The 18,297-nt window shown below is 37.1% G+C and overlaps 1 protein-coding gene across 1 annotated transcript in view; it reads left to right on the top strand.

The window, feature by feature from the left end:
- The window catches only part of BBS1 (Bardet-Biedl syndrome 1), a 235,284-nt gene that overhangs the window by 57,730 nt on the left and 159,257 nt on the right, over positions 1-18,297 (top strand). The window contains exon 6 of the mRNA XM_090375359.1: positions 7,965-8,006. Coding sequence (XP_090231485.1) covers positions 7,965-8,006 — 42 coding nt within the window. The remainder of the gene's footprint in view (positions 1-7,964; positions 8,007-18,297) is intronic.

Raw genomic sequence — 18,297 nt, 5'->3', positions numbered from 1 at the left:
GGCCTTTACTGAGTTTGTACTGCTACACAGAGTATACAAACACAGAGTTGTGGGGGGGGAATCCCATGCTGCTTGACAATCAATGGTATACGCAATATAGGAAGCATAGCAGCAACCACAAAGGCAGAATGCACTTGTCTCACAGGAGTAATTGTTGTCATTGACTCTATTGTCAGGGAAACGGGAAATATATTGTGCAAAAAGGATGGGTGGAATAGGACAGTGTAGGAAATATAAAGGGTATGTCTGCCAGGGGAAAAGGTTGATTACATTGTTGATTACATTTTTACGCCCTTAAAAGATATTATCTTTTAAAGGCATAAAAGATAATATGCCCTTATAATTTGCCCTAAGTTAACTACACATGGCTCAAATTTCTGAACTCCCGTTAATTCAAGCATTTGACTTCTAAATTCTTCATACATTGCAAATTGCCTCATAATATGATCTGAATATTCCACCTCACCACAAGGACACAATTTAGATTGCTCTATCCCTAACCAGTGACTCCATTATTTTACTCGGAACAGAAGTTAGACTAACTGATCTGTAATTACTCGTGTCACCCTTCGATCCCTTTTGTGAATTCGGAATACATTTGCACATTTATTGTCCGTGGGGACCTCCCCTGAGTCGAATGGTCCTTTGCTGCCTCCTTTAATATAACTGGATAGATCCCATCCACCCCAGGTGCCTTTCTTATGTTTAACTTCAATAATTTCTCCTCCACTTTGTTCTCAGTTATTACAAAATCATTAAGCACCTGCTACAATTTGATAACCTTCTGCCATTTTCAAACCTTAATAACTCCTCATGTGTGAATGTAGATGCAAAATACTCATTCAGTTTGTTTGCTATCTGAGCAAGATCATTAACAGTCGAACAATCGATATCAAGTGGACCAATCAGATTCATCCCCTTCCTTTTAGAGTTTATATGAGTAAAGAAATCATTGCTGTTTTTCTTAGCATCTTTTGCCAATGATTTCTCGTAATCTGCCTTTGCCTGCCTTGTAGTTAGTAAGGAGTCTCACTTTTGAAAAATGCATGCTCGAGCATTTTTGACATGTAACACCAGGACAAGGAACAACTTAATGTGTGTTCCATGTTTGGATGGTACAAACATGAAAGAGAACCTTCATTGAATGCATAGTGCTCTATTATACCCTATTATACTCCAGAAAATAAATACACAAGCTCAGAATTGTACCATACAGGTTCATATTTACTACTGAAGAAGATCTATCCAAGCATCAGCTGGGAAGGTATTACTCATATTCACTATATTCTGGGATCATGAAGGAGTGATTCTGGAACATTATCTGGAGAGGGGAGAAATGGTGGCAAGTGACAAATACTATGATATGCTGCCGAACTAATTAGCATTAGCATTAGTAGAGGCATAGGATGCAAGAAAGCAAGCTTATGCAGCATCAGCCAAAAAAAAAAAAAAAAAATCTTCCACTTCACCCCTCCATTCGTTCGAAATACCTGTCCAGCTGAGCCTTAAATTATTTAGGCTATCAACTTCCACAACAATGGATGGATGGATGGAAGTCTGTTCCACCAACCAACTACCCGTCGGCTAAAGGCAAATTGCCGCACATCTATCCTACATCTGTCTTTCCTCAATTTGAATTTATGCCCTCTCAGGTGGTTATTCTGAGCAAGAGGCAGAATCCCATTAGCATTGAGCATGCTCAAACCATTCAAGGCTTTATACACCTCTATCAGAGCATCTCACTGGTGCCTGGTCTCCAGACACTGTAATTTGCAAAACTTAAGCCTTTCTACGTAAGAGCAACCCTTTGTTCCATTCACTAATCTTGTTGCCCTTCTCTGAACTCGTTCCAGCAGCTCTTTATCCTTCTTAAAATGAGACCTCCAGACCTGTACTCAAGGTGTGGCCTGACAATTGCCTTATACAATGGAATAATCACCTCTTTATCCCTGCTAGAACAATTCCTGTATATCATTGATAAGACACCATGAGCTACTCTTGCAGCCCATCTACACTGCTCAGAGAACTTCATATCTGCCTGCACAATTACTCCCAGATCCTTTTCATTCTCTACCACTGTTAGTGTAGTACCACAGAGTTGGCACGCTGCTCTACGGTTGCTGTTTCTCATATGTAGTACTTTACATTTGTCAATGTTAAAATGTCAATGAAGTTTAACATTTGTCAATGTTAAACTTCCTTTGCCACCTCTCAGCCCATCTGCTCAACCTTTCCAGATCCTGTTGCAGCAGCATAGCGTCGGTAGTGTCCTTAACAACCCTGCCAACCTTTGTATCATCTGCAAACTTGGACATTAAGCTTGATATACCATCATAAATATTATTTATAAACACAGAAAACAATAATGGACCCAACACCGAACCCTGAGGGACTCCACTAATAACATTAGGCCATGATGAGCAGTGTCCATTGATTACCACTCTCTGTCTTCTCCCCCTCAACCACCCCTTTATCCATAGCAGCAATTTGCCTCCAATGCCACACTGCTCCAATTTGGGCAGCAGTCTTCCATGTGCAACAATATCAAAAGCCTTTCTAAGATCCAGGTATATATGTTATTCCCTGCATCCAGTTCTTTGGTGACTGCATCATAGTGTCCAATCAAATTGGTCAGGCAAGACTTCCCCCTTAACAAAACCATGCTGTGTCCGAGCTATAACCAAAGTCTTGTCTAGATGATCCTGTAGTGCTTCTTTAACCAGTACCTCCATTAATTTTCCTGGAACAGAAGTTAAACTCACAGGTCTATAATTACCAGCCTTTGATCCTCCTTTGTTGGGGATACATTTGCACATCTCCAGTCTATGGGTACCTACCCTGAGTCCAATGTAGCTCTCATAATTATGGCTAATGGTTTGCTTACTTCCTTTGCTGTCTCCTTTAATATAACTGGATAGATCCCATCCACCCCAGGTGCCTTTCTTGTATTTATCTTCAACAATTTCTCCTCCACTTTACTCTCAGTTATTACAAGATTATCTAGCTTACAGCCAGAGTTGAATAAATCTCTGGCATTCCCCTCGATGAATAACTCCTCATGTGTGAATGTCGATGCAAAATATTCATTTAGTTTGTTAGCTACCTAAGCAGGATCATTAACAGTTGAACCATCGATATCAAATGGACCAATCTGATTCATCCCCTTCCTTCTAGAGTTTACATAAATAAAGAATTCTTTGCTGTTTTTCTTTGCATCTTTGCCAAAGATTTCTCGTAATCTGCCTTTGCCTGCCTAACCTCCTTTGTAACTTGGTTACAGATCAACTTATATCTATCATAGGCTTCTGTGTCACGTGTTAATTTATATGTATCCCATGCAATTTTCTTCTCTGCCATATGTCTGTCTGTTATTTTGAATTGTCAAAAATAATAGAGCAAGCTTGTCTGCGAAAAGATCTAAATCTCCCAAGGACAATCTACAGAAGTTCAAGTCCAATATCAACAAATATCTTCTTTCGTCTTCTCAACCTCCAACCCAAGCACGGTACTAAGTACTATAGGTTATAATACCTCTCGTGTTTGGGGTTCTCATAAAAAAAAAAAAAAAAAAAATGTCTCATTAGTTCATCTGACATCCATTTAGGCCTAAACCTTGAACAATATTTCTTAGTTTGTATGTAAAACCTAGTAGCTTCCAAGATAAGTTCTTTGAATGCTTCCCATTTTGAATTTGCTGTTGGTAACATCATCAGTTGGTCCCACTGTATAGAATTTAAATACTGTCTCAGACCATCGTAGTCGCCTTTACGAAAGCAGTAACTCTTCCCTTTACCCCTGATTGTAGTTACCTCTTTGAGTAAATCCCACTTCAGCACACTGTGATCACTGCCACCTAGTGGTTCCTCTATCTGCAGATTCTTAATGCTTGAAGAATCACTACTGATAATCAAATCAAGAGTATTACTCCCTCTAGTTGCCTCCCAAACATGCTGATGTAGAAAATCCAGCAATTAAAGCCAGCAATTCTGAAGAAATGTTGTGGTTTGCTGTTCTCAAGTATGTGTGCCTGCATGATAACGCTTGTCATCACACCATCCATCCTACAGTGAATTCCACACAGGAGATGAAGTTGAAGATGAAGCAAATCATACACAGGAGAATATGGAGGATGAGTAATACAAGTTATGTTACTCCATTCTCCATATTCTTAGTTCCATATGATTATTACCCTTCCTTGGCCACTGAAAGATACACTAGAAGAACATCACCTCATTAGATGAAGAGTTCAAGATGGCAACACATGAATGCCATCCAACCAAACTTCTTCTCAAGGAATCTAAACATTAGTGCAGCAAGGATTGCTGCACTAATGGAGTGCAGCAATTGAACATAATAGAGACTACACTCGTATTTACTGATTTGCCCTTAGTGTTTGATATCTAGGTGCATGTTCTGATAGGCTTTGGTTGTTAGCAACTTTAAGCTGATGGAACAATATCACTCAAATGCAGTTCTTGAGAGACAAACCAACAATAATTTAGATAGCAGTTTTCAAGTTGATGTAGTAGAGATCAGCTTCTTTGTTGTTTCTGAAATGTATGTTTTATTTAACTTTTGCAATTTTTATTTGAATGAATTTGATGTCAGAATTATTTTTTGCATCCTGTTCCTTTTTTATTATCTCATCCTGAGCTTGATATCATCATTCTTCTCTTTCTTGGTAATTCCCTTCTACTTCTGACTCTTGTTTCTCTCTCTCTCTTTCTCCTTTTGGCTGGTGCAGCATAAGCCTCAGGCTTCCTAGCATCACATGGCTAATAATAATAATATTGGTTACATATGTGTTTACAACATTAAGTAAAACAAATTTATATATATTATGTTTTGATAGGTATATTTCCATATTTGATTTTTTTGATAAAGATTTAACTTTTAATATTAAAATTTTATTGCTTTTTTTTTTATAACATTATTGATTTAGTTCTCATCAGTATTGTTATTGAGAGGTTTATTCTGTGTTGTGTACTGTATTGTAGTTTGCTGTTAAAAGGAGGTTAGGTTAGTTTAACTGTGTAAATGTTTAGGTATTTTAAGAGAATCTGTTTGTGAGAGAGGATTAAGTTACTTCGAATTTGTTGAGTGATGTGTGTGCTATAGTAGTTGATTTGTGTAAATTGTTATTGGGCACTATGGTCAATTGCAACCAGGTCATGGAATACAAAAATTTTAGCCAGAGCAATATATTATATAATTTCTGGTAATGGCAGACAGGCAGACAAACTGGTTTAAGTTAAACTTTATTAAAATAAATAAATAAATAAATATATATATATATATATATATATATATATATATATATATATACATAAATAAAATACTAAAACAGATATAAAATAAAAGTGTTAAAAGCATTAAAAAATGTATATATATATAAATAAAAATCAATAAGATAGAAGGTTGTGGGGTGAAGTGTCCCTTCATCAGCTGCTCCGTGTAATGAGTATATATATGCATAAGGTAAAACAATAGAATACGACTGGGCATGATCGCAAATCACTACTCCAGTGCCGATAATGCAGTATTATGCATGCGTAAGGAATACCAGAGCTCATTGCACTGTAATATGGCAGACACCATAATGGGTGCATATTCACTCCCCTATTATGATTCATAGTACTATTATAGTCAGCTGTAATAGTACTATGAATCATAATAGGGGAGTGCATATACACCTCATTATGGCTTCTGCCATATTACAATATGATGAGCACTGACATTCCTTATGCATGTGTAATATTGCGTTACTGGCACCGGAGTAGTGATTTGCAATCCTGCCCAGTCGTCTTCTGTTGTTTTACCCTACACATATATATACTCAGTACATCATACACTGAGCAGCTGATGAAGGGACACTTCGCCCCCAAAGCTTCTATTTTATTGCTTTTAATTTATATATATCATGACAAGTGTTTCTTGACTAATTTTTTCTTCCTTGGATTTCATTTTTCCTATAGGTTTCTTGGGCTTTATCACTTTCAGAAAGTTGTAATATTCCCCATCGATATCTTGGTCCTGAGCAGTCTGCAGAAGCTCAAACTTGTTCTTAAGTTCCAGTACATACTGCTTTTTCTCCTCTTCTGTTATCTCAAAGACCTTTGTATTATTTACTCGAGTCAGTTTTTTCCTTTCTTTTCTTACACCTATATCAAATGTGCATTTTACCATTCTGTGACCACTTCCAACATTTACCTTGTTCGGGATGGTAACATCATTCACAATATATCTTCTGTTAGCGAGGATGAAGTCAATTTCATTAGATGTTAATTCATTTGGGCTCTTCCATGTCCACTTTCTGTTCACTCTTTTCTTGAAAAAAGTGTTCATTACTGACATTTCTCTAGATTCTGCAAATTCCACAAGTCTTTCACCACTTTCATTTCTTTCACCAATTCCAAAATTTCTTATAGTTCCCCTTTCTGCACTGTTGTTTCTTTCCAGCCTTAGTATTGAAGTCCCCCATAATGATAGTGTAGTGGGTTTTCTGCTCATCTGGAAGACTCTCAATTTGGTGTACATTTCTTCAACCTCTTCATCATCATGGCTCGATGTTGGTGCATAAATCATTATAACCTTTAGCTTGTACCTATTAGAAATTCTGAGTAGTAGTCTTGACATTGACACCCTTGGTAATGTATTTTTAAATTCCAAAATGTTGTTTTTTATATCTTTATGGACCAGAAAGCCAACTCCACCTTCGCTCCTTTCACTGTTTCCATTGGTGTACAGCAGATTTCCACTTGATAAACTTATAATGATTCATTTCTTCTTCTTGTTTTAGCCAAACCTATGGTATTTCAATTCACATTTTCTAATTCCTTTTCCAGCTCTAATATTCTGTCTTCACCAATAAGCAATCTTACGTTGTAATAGGCCAAGTTCAGTTTCCGTGCATGGCAGCCGTCGTACCCAGAGATTCTTAGCACCCTCTGCTTCCACTCTGATCCTCTTGCTGCCATAAGAGGGGGAAGTGAAAGCTGCTGGGAGTGAGGGCTGTTTGTTTTGTCATGCTGTCATGTGCTGGAGGATTTCATCTTTTACTCTTCACGCTGACCAGGTGTCTTGAAGAGAACCAACTTTATACATTTGTTGCTGTCTAAGTGACTTAACTGGGCTTACCATCGAGACGGTGTGCTTGAGTGGATTTTAGGGAGGCAGGCCAACTGGATTTTTCCTAAATTTTCTAAAATAGAAAGACATTGGATCTCTCAGTGTTTTAGACTGAATGTCTGATAACACACAGAATGCCTGTTTCCCTATTTATTTATTTAATAAAGTTTAACTTAAACCAGTTCATCGGTTGTTACTAGAAATTATAAAGTGATGCAGCCTGATGCTCAAGGCCTGTTTTCCAGTGCAATATACTATAATAGAATAAAGAAAAAAAAATAATAATAAATAAATGCAACAACGAACCTTCAAAATGCATTTTATGATGATATGAATAATTAACCCATCAGTTTACATTAATGTTAATTATCATTAATTTGGAAGGAAATGCTGGGCAGTGCTGGAATGCAGTATCAGAATATTTTGGCTACAGCCAGATTTCTATTTGAAGTCATCCATTTTTTGATTTCTAAAAGTTGGTAGTATGGAGAATGAGTTGAACATGTTAGTGTTCCTTCTCTGCCAGTACATACTGATAGCCATGGATATCACATTTATGACATTATATCATCCATTAACACATAAATGTTATATTAAATATAGTGGATTCCACCTGAATTTAATTTGAGTGCAGCCTGCTAGCTTGTGGTTTCTTCCTCTCCCCCTACATGCTTATGGTTGGTGTGCAGTACACTTCATTTGTAATCAGTCTGTATAAAAGTATTGGTATAATTACCAGCTTGTTCTAATATAATTCTCACTAAAGTTTTTTTTTTTTTTTTTTTCTTTTTGTGATTGAGATATGCACTTAGAAACAATTATTAAAATTATTTCAGAACAGAAGTAGGAGAAGCAAATCTCACAATCAGATCTCAAAGGTAATAGTATTTATATATATATATTTCTACAAATAAAATGGAAAATATACATTAATTTATATATATTGGCATATAAAATTGCTGTATGTATATATGTGCACTGTTATCAAATGTATTTGGAACATCAGCTAAAAAAACAATTTTAGTGCTATTGAGCTCCCAAAATCTGGCAGCTTTTGAATCTGATCTCAACAGATTTAAGGTGGTCATGTTAAGTCATACAAACAAAAAAAAAAAAAAGTACAGCAAATTATTCTGTATATTGCTGTTATACTGACACTTTATATAATAATTCATGGAATAAAAGAAATTAATGATATTAGTAGTCACCCCACCCTCTACTCAGAGGATGGGGTGACTACTAATTTTCTACCACAACTTTCTAATCTGCTATATTCATCAATACGACACACTCATAATCTGGATATTATAAACAAGCACACTCTGATAAAACAAAGTAATGGGAATATTCATACAGTAATAGACTAAATCTTTAGGAAGAAGCTCAGAAATGACTGCAGTAGCAAGGAAAGAAATTAAGCGGGAACTACAGTTCAGTAGTTCCTGTAGAGTGTAACAAGTGCAAGTGCAACTCTAGTCAATTAAGAATGCAAAGAGCATAAGCATGCCCACCTACCCTTTCTCAGTTCTAACCTCATCTTAGAAATGCCTGTGTCTCTTTGTGTATTAAAACTTGTATGAGATCATGCTCAATTGAATGCACAAGAAGTGCTGCAAAAATGCTTAGCAGAATGGGCAGACCCATATTTAGAATTGGCCTATAGACATAGGTTTTTTAAACATTGAAGTGCATTCCTTAAGACTATAATAATCTCTCTTTTAATTCCTTAATATCTAAAGTTATTGCCATAGAAATTAATTTTAGAATAACATCTGTGTTTTGGAGTGCAATCTAGATATTGTTCTTCTAATGTGGACATAGGCTGCTGTTCCATTGGTTTTGACAAGTGTGCACCATGACATATCAAAATAGAAAGGTATTAAATCTAACTCCCTAATAAACTTAATCTGAAAAAATAAAGTATTAAGTTAACAAAGGAGCAGCATTTCCAAACCTTTGGGGAAGAGAATGACTAAAAACACATTATCAAGACATTGCTGCAATAACTTGACCGAAATCAGCAGATTCAAAAAGATTTTGGATTCTATCTCCTCCATAACAGTATTAGCTATGATAGCATTAGCTGTGATGGGGTGCCTCCATAGCCAGGTGGGCAGGAGCAGCAGTGCGTAGTACATGCTTCTTGATTAGACCGGGGTTCAAGCCCGTGACCACCAAATATGGAGGATTCGGAAAGGTCAGGGAATGACCACCGCATATCCTGAGCAATATGGCCTTAGTTGCTAATGCTCCTAAAAACCAAACAACGATAACAACAACAACAAGCTGTGATGGAGCTAACAGTACTAGCCAAACGGCAGATGTGGTTAGCTCCATCATAGCTAATGGTGTCTTTATACTTGAATCTGCTGGTGTAAAGAAATATTGAACATGGTTTTGCAAGCAAAGGATCAAAGCGGAACATAATTATGTCCTCTACAGAAAGTGAGTTTCTATCTCTCAGTGTGGAATCCTTGTTTTAACATTGCCCCGTGTATTCAACCTGTTAAATGGAATGGCCATAAATGGGGATACATGTTGCGTAGGACTGACGCCCATAAACTTCATTCCTATGAGGTTTGTAATGTTGTCTTTAAAGTCTTCCATAGCTCATTTGGCCATGAGGATGGAAGCCTCTTCTAAGATTTACTCAAAGATATTGCTACTGAAATTGCTCTTCTGTATGAAGTTTATGATATAACCTGAAAAACCTCTCATAGCTTATTTTGTTATGGGAGAGAGGGACAGAGGCCTCTTTATATTCCTTAAAAGACTAATTCCTTACTGCCCAAAAGTTATTGCCATAGGAATTTTAGAACTGCATCTGCCTTTTGCAGTATTACCAAGATTTTATTGGTCTTCTTGCAGACAAAGGCTCTATTGTTGATTTGGAAAAAGTTTGATTGTACATCTGCCTTCTTTTCAAAAATCTGCCTTCTGATTTTTGAAATTGTTTAATCTATGCCTTCTCAGAATATGTACTGCATATAATGGCTTCTGTCTTCTAGATCCTTAACTAACATTGCAAAGATGATAGGTGAAATATCAGAACTTTTGGCAGTTTCCCAAAGTTCTTATATTTCATCTACTTTTTCTTCCTGAATATCAATAATCTTTATCCATTAACTGGAAATCCTATCAATAGTTTTGCTAATGATAGCGCAAGACATTCCAATTTTTAGTTTAACAAATCCTGCACTACATAAACAGCCACAATTATCTGAATATACCCAACTAGTTCCTTAAATACAGTACTGTATATAATTTATTGGAGGGAAAGAATAAAACTTAGTTATTTGAAAGTGTGTGAGTGAAAGGAACATATACACAGGAATTGCAATTTAATTCTCTTTGTTTGAAATAAAGAGAAATCGTTTTTGGACTCACTTGCAAAAGTACAAACTGTTATTGTTGTCTCTTTTGCAGCAAGTGCCTTTGTGTTTGCTGGATTTGTTAATTAAAAAGCCAAAAGATTAATGATAGATACAATTAAAATATATGATAGAATAAAGATTGATTTCATCTGATGGGGACCCCATCTTGTTGGCACAGAACTGTGGCTCTCCTAATGTATTTATAATTATTATGATAAGTTGCTGATGTTTGTGGAAAACTTCCATATCTCAAATGGAATTATATTGTATTTCTCAGTTTCTGAATGATCTTGAACATTTGTGAACCTTCCAATTGGTCAATGCTTGACATGTGTCTGCAATTCTGCCCAGACACAATAGGAGGGAGTACATGATGAGAGCCTTGTCAATCAATTCGGCCCTGAAGGAAATTTGCAAGGCTCAAGGAGTAAAATTTTTTTCAGCCTGGTCTGTGCTTGTTAACAGGAAAGACTGCTTCTACAGGGATGGGATACACTTAAATAGAAAGGGTGCAAGAATATTTCCGCATGCTATCGAGGCAGCGTTAGGTGGGTGAGAAAACTGCTAGCTTGGGGGGATTCACAGACTAAAAGGTTAAAAGTAGCTGCAGGCAGAGGTGAAGGTGATTCTTGCACAATGTTTATTAGAATAAGCAGCGGCTTGGAGCAAGGGGTGTTGGGGGTTTCAGGGACTGATGGCAGTCAACAAGAAACAGGTGGGTATATGGGATGTGTTAGGGTAACTAATAATAAGAATAGGTACATGTATACAAATGCTAGAAGTATAGTAAATAAATTTGATGAATTTGAAGTGTTGGTCAAGACATCAAAGGCGGATATTGTTGGGATAGCAGAGTCGTGGTGTCCCAGAGATATAAGGAATGCAGAACTGGAATTTGGGGAATACAATGTGTACAGAGGGAGGAGGTGTTATGCTGTTAATTAAGAAAAACATAAAATCAAAAGAAGTGCATCCAGTTGATGTGGATGAACAGTGCATTGTTGAGTCAGTTTGGTGTGACATAAGCACAGCCAAAGCAAAAATAAGAGTAGGAGTGTGTTATAGGCCTAATGACTCAAATGAGTACAATGAACAATTGTACAGAATGTCTTATAATGGAGGATTTTAACTTCCCAGATATAGACTGGAACTTATGGGTTGGTCACTTGCACACTATTAAGACTTTTGTGAATTTATTGGATGATTGTTTCCTGCAGCAGCATGTTTCAGAGGCAACCAGAGAGGGCAATACTCTTGATCTGGTTATCAGCAGTTATCATTCTGTATTAAGAATTTGCAGATAAAGGAACCATTAGGTGGGAGTGATCACAGTGTACCAATGTGAGATTTACTTAAAGATATAATTATCATCAGGGATAAAGGCAGGGGTTTTTGCTTCCGTAAAAGTGACTGTAGTGGTCTCAGACAGTTTTTAAATTCTGTACAGTGGGACCAATTGATGATGTTACCAACAGCAAATTCTAAGTGAGAAGCATTCAAGGAATTAATAGTGTTAGCTACTAAACGTTTCATACCTATTAAGAAATATTGTTCAAGGTTTAGGCCTAAATGGTTGTCAAATGAACTAACGAGACTCATGGCAGAGAAGAAAAATGCATGGGATGCATATAAATTATGAGGTGACACAGAAGGTTATAATATATATAAGCTAGTCTGTAATCAAGTCACAAAGGAGGTTAGGCAGGCGAAGGCAGATTACGAGAAATCTTTGACAAAGGATGCTAAGAAAAACAGCAAGGATTTCTTTATTTATATAAACTCTAAAAGGAAGGGGATAAATCTGATTGGTCCATTTGTTAGATATCGTTGGTTCGACTGTTGATGATCCTGCTCAGGTAGCAAACAAACTGAATGAGTATTTTGCATCTACATTCACACATGAGGAGTTATTAAGGTTTGAAAATGCCACAAGGTTATCAAATTGTAACAGGGTGCTTAATGATGTTGTAATAACTGAGAACAAAGTGGGGGAGAAATTGTTGAAGTTAAACATAAGTAAGGCACCTGGGGTGAATGGGATCTATCCAGTTATATTAAAGGAGGCAGCAAAGGAAGTAAGCAAACCCTTAGCCATAATTATGAGAGCATCCTTGGGCTCAGGGGATGTCCTCACGCACTGGAGGTGTGAAAATGTGTCCCCAATTCACATAGGGGGATCGAAGGGTAACATGAGTAATTACAGACCATTTAGTTTAACTTCTGTTCCGTGTAAAATAATGGAGTCACTGGTTAAAGATGCACTGCAGGATCATCTAGGCAAGACTGCAGCAATAATTCCGACACAGCATGGGTTTGTTAAGGGAAAGTCTTGTCTGAAAATTTTATTGGTTATTATGATGTGGTTACAAAGGAACTGGATGCAAAAAAATAATTTTGATATCGTATACTGGATTTCAGGAAAGCATTTGATACTGTTGCGCATTGAAGACTACTGTACAAATTGGAGCAGAATGGTATTAAGGGTAAGTTGCTACAATGGATAAAAGGATGGTTGAGTGGGAGAAGACAGAGGGTGGTAATCAATGGGTGCTGCTCTTTGTGGACTAATGTTAGTAGTGGAGTCCCACAGGGTTCGGTGTTGGGTCCACTGTTGTTTTGTATATTTATCAATGATATTGATGAAAGTATATCAGGCTTAGTATCGAAGTTTGTAGATGGTACAAAGGTTGGCATTGTTGTTAATGACAGTAATGGCAGTGTGTTACTGCAACAGGATCTAGAAAATTTGGGCAGATGGGCTGAGAAGTGGCAACTGAAGTTTAACATTGAAAAATGCAAAGTATTGCATATGGGTAGAAGTAACCTCAGAGAAACGTACCAACTGTGTGATACTACATTTAAGGAGGTAGAAAATGAAAAAGACTTGGGAGTAATTGTGCATTCAGATATGAAGTGTTCTGAGCAATGAAGACAGGCTGCCAGGACAGGTCATGGGGTGTTGTCAATGATATACAGGAATTTTGTTAGCAGGGAAAAGGTGGTGATTGTCCCTCTGTATAAGGCAATAGTCAGACCACGCATTGAGTACTCCATGCAGGTCTGGAGGCTTCATTTTAGGAAGGATGTAGATTTGCTTGAGCGTGTACAGAGAAGGGCAACAAGATTGGTGTGGGGAATAAAGGGATCCTCTTACCAGGAGAGGTTAAGTTCTGCAGATTGCAGTGGCTAGAGACTAGGCACCTGTGAGGTGATCTGATTGAGGTGTATAAGGCCTTAAATGGGTTGAGCATACTGAATTCTGATGGGATCCTTCCCCTTGTTCATATTACGAACCTAAGGGGGCATAAATTAAAATTGAGGAAGGACAGATGTAGAATAGATGTGCGGAAATTTGCCTTTAGCCAGCTGGTGGTATTAAGGTTAAGTTGCTAGAATGGATAAAAGTATGGTTGAGTGGGAGAAGACAGAGAGTGATAATAAATGGGTTCTGCTGGAACAAACTTCTATCTGTCATTGTTGAAGTTGATAGGTTAAATAAATTTAAGGAGGAACTGGACAAATATTTAGAGGGGATTGTTTTTTAATTTTTTTTTTTTTTTTTTTGGGCTGATGCTGCATAAGCTCATAAACTTGCTTTCTTGCATCACATGCCACTACGACTACATTCTGCTTCTTATGCTCAATTCCTATTTTCTCTTTGTAGGAATTTTCATTCATTAATTTTTTGTACTTTTGGAGATTCCCTAAGCACTGATAGAAGAAACAAAATCATTTTAGTGGCATGTGGGGATTTATTTCTGTGCCTATTGTACCACAGTTCACATACTTCTTGGTCATTCTACTGTAAGGACAAAACTGATGTGCTGGTTTGGTGACCTTGGATGTGTTTCCTACTCATCTCTAAAGTTTTTTCAGCAAACTTACTTAGAAAAATTTTGTTTTATTATTTTTTATCTTTCTTTTTGAACCTTTCAGCAGATTAACATCAAGCACAGTTGCATTTTCTTTATCAAAGTTTTGTTTGAGAAAGTTAATATCCAGGAAACTTAATATTCAATAGAATCTTTTCTTCGTTTGGTTATTTTGGAATTTCTAGAACCATTTCAGTACTAGCTCATTTCATTATAATGCCTTTTGTGCATATTTTATTTTGTTTTGATTAATTTAATGTAATATTACCATTAGTATTAATAGTGGCAAGTATTAATATTAATAAGTTATAGCAAATGATGCAAGAAAGCAAGTTTAAAACACATTAGCCAAAAAAAAACGAAAAACCTTCCCCATCGCCTGTCCATGCCTTCCAGTAGTTTTTCTAGTTATTCCTTGAATTTATTCAAACTATCCACTTCCACAGCAACAAATGGCAGTTTGTTCCAACAAAACTTCCCACTGACTGATTGAAGGCAGATTTCTGTACATTGGTCCTGCACCCATCTTTTCTCAGTTTGAATTTATGTCCTCTTGTGCATAGTATGAGCAAGTGGGGGAATGCCATCGGCATTGAGCCTGCTCAAACCATTCAAAGTCTTAAACACTTAAATCCCCTCACAGATGCCAAGTCTCCAGATGCTGCAAATTGAAGCCTTTTTTGTGAGAGCACTCGGTTTTTTTGTTCTACTCGCAAATCTCATTGCCCTTCTCTTCTCTGCAACTCTTCCAGCAGTTACACATTCTTCCAAAAATGAGGCCTTTGTAGTACCCAAGATATGATCTAAACATTGCCTTATACAAAGCAGTAGTTACCTCCTCATTCCTGTGGGGAAACAAAGGACAACTGAAACAGAATTACGGCTACACAACATTACTTCAAAATCAGCCCTCTTTTACAGTTGTGAGACTTGGGTAATAAATAAGAAAGATGCACAAAAACTAGAAGCAGCAAAAACGAGAATTTTAAGATCATTATTAGGCTTTTCAAGGTCAGACCATCAAAGAAATTTAGATATTCATGAGAAATTAAAAGTAGATAATGTAGTAGATGACATAAAATGGTATCAGAAAAAAATGGATTAATCACATAGAGAGAATGAACCCAAATCGGATCCCAGAATTAGCATTTAACTACAGACCTATAGGCAATAGTGTATAGTGTTAATTGGAATGTGCCGGAGTTGGGGGGCAACCGGGGGTTGCTCCCCAGCTCTGGCAATGTGATGAATACAAAACTCTGTAAAGGCCAGATTTATATAGGTTACCTTAGTGAGTGTTTGTATAGTGTTAGTATGAGGTTGTGTTGTTCATCCGGTCTGCCCGCCACGAGTTGGGGGGCTGGGCAGTAGGGAGTATGAAAGCACTGGCAGGGAGAACCCTGTGGTAACCAAAGCTACAGACAGGGAGAGCCCAATAATAATAATAAAAAAAAATAATAAAAGTGAAAGTGGAAGATAGTGGTTGGATGACAGGAAATGGGAGGGGGAAAGTGGTAGAAGGATAGATAGAGGGAGACAGTGGTCAAGGTGCCCACCAGAATAGGGCCCCAGGTCAGGACACCCATCCTGCTCTTAGGTGGGAGTTGACAGATGATGGTGGTGGGGTTACCCACTAGGCAAAGGGGATACTTGTTCTTGCAATTTTTATAGTCATGGCCAGTGACTGCAGACAGGTTTTTTCTGACTGTAATCCCTGGCAGTATGAACAAATTTATGACAATTGAAGCACCTTTGTAAACATCCCTGAATCTATGGCTGGTCCAGCATAGATTCTCTGTTGTCCTTGTAATGATTGCCATATTCTAGGTGAAATGTCTACAATTATATTTAGTTGTCCATTTCTCTGGCTCATTTTTCCTCTTTTTGGCTGAAATTTGCTGGCGAACTCATCTATGGTCATAATCTGGCTAAATTTTTATTATAATAAAGGTCTGTCATTAATTCTCTCTCTCTCTCTCTCTCTCTCTCTCTCTCTCTCTCTCTCTCTCTCTCTCTCTCTCTCTCTCTCAGGAGTTTGTTCAGCTATGTCAAAAATAATAATGTTTGAATTTTCCCTTTTAGTTTGTCTGATAACAAACCCAGTCTTGCTACTTCTGGGTGGTTTCAATCTTTTTCAGGTCTTCTTTGTTTGTAAACTCTAGTACAACCCCCATTTTTTCTGATTTTTTGTAGACTGTTTATTCTTATTTCCTTCAGGTGAGGCTTTAGTTTGGAGACTACTGTGTCTTTTACAGCTTCACTTGATTTCATTATAGATCATCCTTAGCTTTGAGAATTATTACATTGGTCTCTTTATTTGTAGCTGGTTTACTTATCACTTGTTTTGGCTTATTGGCTCATTTTTGCTGCTTGAGCATAGGCTAGTGCATTCATTACTGTGTAATTATTCTTTTATTCAGTTATTATTTACAACTTCGATTTTAGTACCTGGTTTTCAGTATTAATTCTATTAATCTCTGCTCCAAAATTGCCCAATAATTAACTATCTTGTGCATATATTCCTCTAAAAACAGACATACTTCTTTGGCTTGTTTCACAGGGTCATTAATATTTGTTAAATATTCATACTTCTCTGTTTTTGATTGTTCTAGCTCAGAACTGTCTTTATTTCCCTTGAATTCTTTCCTTTCTTAGCTTTTTTTTTTTTTTTTTTGTTGTAAGGGTGCTGGAGAACAGTTTTCTAAGTCGTCATCATTTTCTTCATTATTATTGGGGGTTCTCTCCCTCAGAATTTTTTACTTCTGGTAGTCTTTTTCAGTTTTTTCGGCAGTATTTCCCATTTTTTGGGTTTATTCATTAAAATTCTCTTCCTTGGTAGTCATTTACTAGTGTCTTGTTTACTAGGTCCTTGGGATTGATTTGACATCTTATTTAAGTTTGTAGGCCTATTAAAACCCAAGTTATGGCAATTTGCAGTTATTGGGGGAATATCACTATTTTCTGCCATTTTAGGTCTAGTAACAAAGAAAAGTCTGTCAAAGTTAAATATTAGAATAACTTTCCTGTTATATATAGCATCCCTGTCATCTGTAATGGTTTTACAACTATTTTTTATCGATAAATACTCAGTATTTCCTGACTTTTGAGCATTTGAAAAATTGAGGTTGGCACCAATACAACTGCCACATTGACCATCGTATTAGGACAAAGAATGCTGAAAATTTGAGAAAAGAGCCAAATATACTAATATAAATGCACTTACTTGAGCTATTCTACTTATATTCATCTGTACACTTCTTTATGCAACAAAAAATCCATCTTGAATAGCTCTGGAAAGTCCAAAATTCTCTCGACTCATGCTGAAGAACGTCCACCATTTACTGATCAAGTGAAGTTTCATGCAAACACGCCTGTTCCATTCCTCAATTGCAGCGCCACCCCAAAACCTACAGGCAAGAGATGTGGGCCCACTGAGACAACAATGGTGAGATCAAGACCACCTCCAATAGCTATAGGCGCCTCCGTAGCCAGGTTAGAAGGAGCAGCAGTGCGCAGCACACGCTTCTTGATTAGACCGGGGTTCGAGCCCGTCACCACCAAATACAGAGGATGCGGAAAGGTCAGGGAATGACCACCGCATATCCTGGAGCAATATGACCTTAGTTGCTAATGCTCCTAAAAACCAAATAACAAACAAACAATCCAATAGCTACAACAGAACAGATCTTAAATGACCTAAGTCAGATCACATTCATGATGATGTCCAGTCAGTAATATTCAGGAACATATATCATGAGGTTCAGTTATATACACTGATGAGCCAAAACATTACGACCAGCGAGTCGTTATGCAAATCGAAGGAACTGCAGGGGAACTACGGTGGATGTGTGGATCGCGACATGGTATAAAAACACCTGATAGTGAGTTCCGTTAATCAGTGTTACTCTTTGTTCTTCAGATGG

This window comes from Mastigoproctus giganteus, chromosome 6 (assembly GCF_048544385.1).
Source record: "Mastigoproctus giganteus isolate SK-2022 chromosome 6, ASM4854438v1, whole genome shotgun sequence".
Taxonomy (NCBI): Eukaryota; Metazoa; Arthropoda; class Arachnida; order Uropygi; family Thelyphonidae; genus Mastigoproctus; species Mastigoproctus giganteus.
Note: the sequence above shows the minus strand (reverse complement) of the source record. Positions and strands in the feature narration are given on the sequence as shown.